This window comes from Podarcis filfolensis (genome assembly GCF_964270895.1).
Source record: "Podarcis filfolensis genome assembly, chromosome: 8".
Classification (NCBI taxonomy): Eukaryota; Metazoa; Chordata; class Lepidosauria; order Squamata; family Lacertidae; genus Podarcis; species Podarcis filfolensis.
The window spans coordinates 78,152,067-78,160,406 of NC_139611.1; the positions used below are offsets into that span (position 1 = coordinate 78,152,067).

The following is an 8,340-nucleotide window of genomic DNA, read 5'->3' on the forward strand; positions in this document are numbered from 1 at the left end:
ATTTATATGGTTTTGCAGAAGAAAATATGCTGTACTCATTGACTGAGTCTTAAAGAATTCCTGAAGTATTAGCTTTGGTGGGGGTTGCGCAGCACATCTGCTGTGGCACTCCCCATTTTACCTCTAGTGGCGAAATGGGATAGACCACTCTTGACAGCAAGGCAGACCAAATTCTGCCATTCTTCTCTGGTGGGGTCTTTATCTTCCTTCCATTTCGTTTTTCTCCCCATTTTACCTTAAGTGGAGAAATGGGATGCACCACCCAAAGTCGGCTAATATTAATTGATTAAAATTGGACCTGAAAGTCTGGCCAGGGATTTCACCCCTGCCCGCTGCCAAAGCTATCTCCCACCTCCAAGCACTATTATTTTGCCCAAGAAATGTTGCTTTTGGTAAAATGATACAACACACATGATAAACCATATATATTTATTTTGGACATGATTCAATGACCTCCTTTGCACCTGAAAGTGAAGTACAGTCTTTCTTTAAGGAGGAGCTTCTAGACTTCTAGAAAGAAAGCCTGGGTGTCCTCAGGCTGAGACCTCCCCTGCTTCAACCACTAGGCCTCCAATTTCCATAAATGGTGGGTTCTTCTGGGCGGTGGTGGTTTGCCTTCTCTCAGCTACAGCTCATTTGAATCCTCATCCATTGCTTCAGTGCACTCAAATTGAGTGATCTCAATTCCTAATGATTCAAGATCAGTCTCCAGCAACCCCTCATAGTAGTCACACAAACTAGCTGTTCCACAGCCTCGGATAGCGCCCCTCATGCTGCTTTTCCCTGTTGGGAAAAACACACACATATTTTTTGAATCCAAAACCCACTCCCTCAAACAGAAGGGTGGGCAACTTTTCTCAGACCAAGAGCCTTTTTCCAGTCTGGGTAACCTTCTGGGAGGTCCACATGCCAATGGAAACATATGTAAAATTCACCTTTACACGGCAGGCTATTTTCTAGATACATTCACACACCCCTCTCTGTTCTCCCTCCAGGTAACCAAGATTCAGGGGCAACAATCCAGCCAGGCCAAAGCATACAGGTAGGGTATGAAGTGGGGCTTGTGAGTGGTGTGGCCTAGGGAAAGGAGGTGTGGCTAAGTAGGATCTGAAGGGCCAGAGAGAAAGAGTCCAAGAGGAATGCCTTTGGCCCCTGGGTCTGTGGGTTTCCATCCTGCCCCCCCTCCAATTTAAAGTGCAATTTTTAAGATGTATTTTTATTTAACAAAATCTGTATACCGCTTGTTTGCAGTAAAAACTGCTAGGGGTTTACAAGAAATATTTATATTAGCAGTTAAAACCATTAAAACATTTAAAACTCATTGGAATGAACAGCAAAAGGGAATAGAGAATGTGACTATCTGAATGGGCTTTTAAGGTATTGCTGGGGGGAAAATGGAATAAAGAGGCATAGGGTTCCAGACAAGAACCGCAGAAATCACTAGCCCCTTCCCTGTATTCTCCTCCTCCCACCTCCCTGCGCAGACATCCCTCCTCCTTGGGCTCCTGCCCATCCCCTTACTCTGTGAGGGCAATGTAGGTCTCCTAATAACTTTCAGCACCCTTAATAAACAAAGTATCCTAGCATCTTTTAGAGGAAGCCATGACGGCTCAAAGTGGCGTGATACTGCTTTAACTGCATAGTACAGATGCCGCTCTAGCTGCACTTCATCATACAAGACTCACCGAACTTCATGCGACCCCCAACGTAGAAGCATTGATCCTCCTCATTTCTGCAGCTGATGGTCTTCAAGCCCTCGCACTCGTCTGACAAGATGTTGATGCAACTCGGGCACTTCAGCCCATTGGGCTCCCTCGTCTCACTCTCAGGCACTGGAAAACAATCACCACACCAACATTGCAGTTAGTCAATGTGAGGGGTAGGAATTGTACTCCTTCCAAGATGGATGCCTATTACCTTCCAGCACTTCAGCCATGCTCTATTCATCCAGGGATACATTAAGGCATGGTGGAAGAGATTTCTGACTGGGGCCACATTCACAGCATACATTTCAAGCACAGAGATACCACTTTAAGCAATTGGGCTTAGCACTGAACAGCATTGGGTGACATTCTGAGAGACAAAATGGCAGCCACAGATGCACACAAACGATGATAAAATTCTACAAAATGGCCCTCTTCCCAAGAGCGGGAAAGAGAAAGAAAGCTCTTAGTAGTTTTATACTTTAAAAACACTTCTGGGAAAGCATGTGCTTAGTTTTGGTAAAATCATGATTTCACCTAAGAAAAAATGCCAGCTAATAAGAGCAATTGTGTGGGGTTTGTTTGCTAATCCATAGCTCTGTGAGGGGAAGAGGGGTTTTCCAATTAACTCTCAACACCCTTAAAAATCTAACACTCCCAGAATTCTTTGTCCTAGTGTTGTTATAGTTTTTACAATAAAAGCTTACACCAGGGTGTTGTGAATGCTAAGGCGAACCATAAAATGGTGCCTCCTCCCACCAAGGAAGGAGGGGTGAGTGAAGATCTACATCAGGAACAAGGGAATGTGAACATCTGGTGATATATGAACATCTGTGAACATCTGGTGATGGTGATACAGGCCTGCGTCAGCAGCTGGTGTATGCCAGGGGCCTAGCCGAGGCTTACAGTTTGAACCTTCGTATTAACTGTTTTCATTGAGGGCCACATTCCCTTCAGGGCAAGCTTCTCAAGACCACATGCCAGTGGCAAGGCCTGTTGCGAAAGTGAGTGGGGCAACAAATGTATTTTTTTAAAAAACCTTTTATTCTTTGCACCACCTGATTCTCCCCTTTGTGTAGATAGTGTTCCTCTATAGCTTAGTAATTAGGTGGCACTGGACCCCATTGCATTGACTATATCTTTCTTAGCATTTGCTTTAACCTGAAGATATTAATTCCTTGAATGCAAACCTAAAAAAAATCAGTTCCTTCCCATACAAGAAGGACAGGGGCCTGTCCCACTCAAAATATCTCTACAAATGAAAATGCATGAAAGAAGATGGGTCACTCTAGGTTTGGGGGCTAGAACTCCGGGAAACCAGTGAACCAGTGAAGTGTAGTGGTTAGAGGGTTGGACCAGAATCTAGGAGACCAGGGTTCAAATTCCACTGTAGCCATGACACTTGCTGAGTGGCCTGGGGCCAGGAACCATTTCTCAGTTTAACCTATTTAACTGGATATTTTGAGGCTAAAATGGTGAGCGGGAGCTAAAGCGTTTTGGAGGAAAGCATAGGATGCAAATACCAGAAGCTGCTGTAGGAGAGGAACTGTGAGTAAAATTAAGGGAGGGGTGTTTCTACGACTAAGGTAAAAATGTGATGCTCCCTTGTAATTTTTGCTAATAGATGCTGTATGTTGTTCAAGTAATCTTCTTATTGGGATTTTGAGTTTTGTTCTGTTAGTTCCCGCCACCCCCATACTATGGCTCCAATGCTTCCCTTCTGGTTCCCTCTGTCAGTGGCTCCTCCCTGTCCCACCAATCTGAATCAGGTTTGAAATATTCTTTCCTAGTGTCACCCTCAGGCACCTCCTGGAGCGACTGGCTGCCACCACTCCTCCTTGTCTAGCCAGTCCCTGACACCAGGATACTGCCAAAAACTTGTTTGTCTTTCTTTGACCTCTCTCATTGCTTGAGTTTTGTGAGATCATCTTTCCTGATGATGATACTTACTTTCAGGAGGTCCGCTGTTACACATATCTGTCTTGCAGCAGGATATCTTGCTGTGGATGTACATTGATGAGGTTATGGAGGAACTGGCATAGTCTGCATCGCACAACTCTGTATCGATGCAGGACTTGATAACCATTTTTGACCCCAAAAGTGCTATAAAAGAAAAAATTGGAAAAGGAAATAACTAGACCTGGAGATAGGGCTGGTCCACACATGAGGCTCCTGCCCACCTAGCAGTTTGAAAGCACGTCAAAGTGCAATTAGATAAATAGGTACCACTCCGGTGGGAAGGTAAACGGTGTTTCCGTGCGCTGCTCTGGTACGCCAGAAGCGGCTTAGTCATGCTGGCACATGACCGGGAAGCTGTACGCCGGCTCCCTCGGCCAATAAAGCGAGTTGAGCGCCGCAACCCAAGAGTCGGTCATGACTGGACCTAATGGTCAGGGGTCCCTTTACCTTTATGTGGCAGGATCCACAGGGGCATGCGATCTGACCACCAAGAAAAGCATTGCCTGATGCTGCTGCCTTTGAAGCTGTGATGTGATCCTTGGAGGCAAGATCTGCCACCTCCTCGTCAGTTCCTCTCCCCCATTTGAGCCACCCCATGCCTCTGTTGTTCGTTGCAGGGATCTTGGAGCTCCTTCCTTTTTCTTTTTTAATATGTTTATTAAAATTTCTTTTTTCCTTTATAACAACCAAATAAAATTTCCTCATCACATATATCTATGCTCAAATTGAGCTTTGACTTCCTCCTGTCCCCCTCCCTGACTTCCATATGCAATCACTTTTATCTTCTCATTTCTAAATCACCCTGCTTACTTTATCTCCATACTTAAAAGACTTACTTCTAATATTTATATCCAGGTATCAAATCATAACCTAACAAAATATTTTAAATCAATCCTGTAAATGTTTTAAAATGTTTGTAATGTTCATTCATATATTGTACAAATTTACTCCAGTCCTTTTCAAACACTTTGTCCCGCTGGTTTTGGATTTCTCACCAGCTCAGCGTATTCAGTCATCTTTGTCTGTCATTCTTCCAATGTTGGAAGTTCCTGCTGCTTCCATTTCTGGGCTAAAAGTATCCTTTCTGCCACGGTAGCATACATAAATATATTTATGTCTTTTGGGGAATTTTTTCACCTATTATCCCTAATAAAAAAGCCTCTAATTTTTACAAAAATTATTTTTGAAAATCTTTTTCAGTTCATTATATATCACATCCCAGTAGGCTTTAATCTTAGGACACATCCACCACATATGAAAGAAGTTCCCTTCCCTCTCCTTACATTTTCAACATACCTTATCTTGAATTCTATACATTTAAGCAAATACCACCTCAGAGCTCCTTTCTGAGGCTCCCTCCGCCTCGCAGGTGGCCATGCAGGCACACTGCCTCTTTCCTTGTGGGGTGGTCATTTGCAAAGCTCAGGCTGCAAAGCCACCCTACCTATCCCTTGCAGGGCTGCCTGCACTGCTTGGCTGCCTTCGACTGGCAGAGTGGGCTCAGTCTTTCCTTCTGTGCTGAAAAAGGCAGCCAGGTGGCAGCCAAGGCTGTCTGCCTGGAGCCTGCACTCCACCCAGGCTCTTGCAGCTGGGGAGGGAGAGCACTTTAACTGAGTCCCCACCCCACTACTGGCTCATGTGAGCCAGTGGTAATTTGTGTTTTTTGCAAAATTGCTTGGCTGAGGTGAGGGTAGCGGTGTGCTCTTAACCCAAGCAGTTTAAGGAGGGAGGGAGGGAGGAATAACCTTTATAAGCCTCGTCATGCAGCTTCTTTCTCCCACTTCCGGTATGAGAGACAGACCATGATGGTGATTTCACTCAGCGATATGTCTTTAATGAAACTGCCACCCGTCCTGAGTCCCTCTGCCTCCAGTTCCAGGCTGCAGCTTGTTTAGTTTTTCCTCAGCGTGCTGGGTGCTGGAGGCAGAGGGACTCAGGATAGGTGGGGTTTCCCCCACCGATTTACTGCTGAGTGAATCTGTCATCACGGTCTGCCCCTCATACCGGTCCTGGGGTGATATATCAATAAATCGCCCAGGCCTAATCTTCAGTCACCCTTTCTTCCAGGTCTGCGGGGTGGGGAGCATTTTATGGTTTGCCTCAGGTATCCAGTTGTGTTGAGCAGGCCCTGCTTGGAGCAGAAAGAGATTTCTCCAGTTTTATCTATTTGTTGAATGTGAGTCAGGAATGGAGAACCACCCTTCTACCACCCTTCTCCTTATTGAATGGGATCAGTTCAGGAGGTTTCATGGGAAGTTCATTTCTCCACATTTTCATATCAGTTTCCAACTCCCCCCACCCCTCATCAACATTTCGTGTGAATGTAATTTTTACTCTTAGGCCCTATCTGCAGGGTCATACTGATTTAAGTAGTCATGGTTTCCCCCATGGGGGTGGGGGAGATGTTTGTTGACCATATTGGCTGTGAATCTTGGCAGACTAGCTCTCTACCTTGCAGGTCATTTCTCACTTGGCCTGGGAGATGGGAACCAGACAGACTGACTACAACTACAAAAGCTGAGGCTGCTGAACAGAAACTTGGTTTGGGGTATTGTTTGGCTTGTATTGTTGCTGCTACTGATATCCATCTTTTCTATCTTTATTTTTAGCTCTTCTTATGAATTAGGTGACTGTTGCTTGATTTTGTTGTAGTTTCTTATATGCACACTTTACCCTAGTATGTGCATTTGTATACCCTAGTATGTGCATTTGATTACATGGCTGGACAACTGAATTGCAAAAATGGGAGAAGGGCAGATTCTGAAGGATGTTTTGTTTTGCTCTTCCAATTGAGTAAACACACCTTAAAATATGAACTGACTTGAATTTCTTCCCTGCTCCTACAGGCAATGCAGAACCTCGAACACTTCTTTATGAAAAGTCATGTTCCGTGGCTTGGGGCTAAGATATGGGCTTAGAAAATGAGTCAGGTGGTTTACGTTTTGGTGCTCAAAGAGGTTGAAAGTTCTCACTTACACAGTTTGCCTACTCCAAGGGCAGACATGCAGGACTGATCACTGGACTCGTCACACTCCTCAGTGGTGGCGTTTTTGCAATCTTTTCCTTCATTCCAACAAGACTCACATGTCAGAGATGCCACTGCAGACAGGGGAAAATGGGTTTAGAAAACTTTAGTAACTGTGTAGGGGGGATAGGTCTGCATCAGGGTACATGAACACAACACTTTCTGCCACAGACGCCATCTTGCGAGAGGCAGCAAGGGCCACCGACTTGGATAGCTTCAAAAGCAGACTAGATAAATACATGGTTACCATCCTCAATTGATATATTTTTTTTTCTGGGACATTGGAGGCACTATTTGTCTGAATACTAGTTACTGGAAACCGCAGAAAGGGAGCTGTTGGACTCAGATCCTGCTTTCGGGCTTCACCCATGGCACGAACAAGAGGCTAGACTAGATGGACCATTGTTCATCTACATAATGCTTCCTATATATATTCCTTCTGTAGTTCTTAAACTCTGTGAATAGGGATGGGCCTTGCATAGACCAGAGAATGATTGTAGAAAATGACTCCTGCAGTCTGAGGGAGAGGACCAGTAGAGAAGGTGTGGGGAAACCTTTAACCCTCCCGAAGTTGTTGTACTACAACTCCCATCAGCACCAGCAAACATGACAGACTCTGGTAAGCACATCTGGTACCCCTGGAACCTGACTCCACTCAGAGATTGGGGTGGTGTGTAATACCAGCAAACTAAAAGATTGCATGGGGTGGGGCAGGATAATTCCACTCTGAAATAAAAGGTTAACAACTTTGGTTTTTCTCTTCATCAAATCTGGCCCTCTTTGAAAAATTTTGGACACTACTTGTTTCAATTTAAGCTAGGATTCTGGTTTATTGAAGAGTGAACTACTGCCTCTTTTGCTCCCCCAATGTACTTGGGGATGCCACACCTCTGTATGCATTTGGTAAAATTTAATATTGAGAACAAAGTTTCAGGAGGAAGGGGTAGAATTTGAGTGGACGATGAGGTAAGCAAACAGGAAAAAAGTTCAAGAAACATACTCTTTGTTGTAGATGAAACCTAGGATTCTGATTTATCCAAGAGTGGGGAACTGCCCCCATTGCTCCCCCAATGGACTCCAGGATACTGCACCTCTCAGTATGTATTTGGTTAAATAAAAACAAATATTGGGAACAAACTATCCTGATTGAAGATCCCTTGTAGCTTGACCATATGCTTTATTCCTCTCCCTTTCAAAGGAAGCACAAGTCCTTGTTCCTTTCTTCTTCTGCTTTAATGGCTGACCCACCCCCCACTTACCGTAATTCCTTCCTGGAAACATGATGAACAGCCCAGCAGCTGTGGTTCTGCTCACCTGGATTCAGAAGGGTCAAGAGAAGGCAGGAGATCAGGAGTGTCTTCATCATTCCTGAGAGCTGAAGAGCCAAGAAGGAGTTCGAGAACAGCACGGAACTGAGTTTGAGAACAAGCAAGAAACTGAAGCTTAGTTGGAGGAATTTGTAGAGGATTGCAAGAAGCACTTTGCCAGCACCCAGGAACAATGGATTCAGGGCAGTGCAACAAATTGCTAGAATTCTAATTGTTCTATACCATAATATAAAGCACAGTGTTGAAAAGCAATTAAATCTCTTCCCCCTTCCAATAACTCCAAGGACACGTCCCTCCTAATCTGTGCCAGCCTCAATTTCTCAAT

At 44.6% G+C, this 8,340-nt stretch overlaps 1 protein-coding gene across 1 annotated transcript; it reads right to left on the reverse strand.

Annotated features, from left to right (window-relative positions):
• Window positions 1-572: 572 nt before the first annotated feature.
• Window positions 573-8,089, reverse strand: LOC310769034 (phospholipase A2 inhibitor NAI-like). Its single transcript, XM_083628088.1, has 5 exons — window positions 8,002-8,089; window positions 6,639-6,761; window positions 3,654-3,806; window positions 1,686-1,832; window positions 573-783 (listed from the first exon to the last, which is right to left on the reverse strand). The coding sequence occupies exons 1-5, from the start codon at window positions 8,051-8,053 to the stop codon at window positions 626-628; spliced, it is 633 nt and encodes a 210-aa protein (XP_083484214.1). The 5' UTR covers window positions 8,054-8,089; the 3' UTR covers window positions 573-625.
• Window positions 8,090-8,340: the final 251 nt, after the last annotated feature.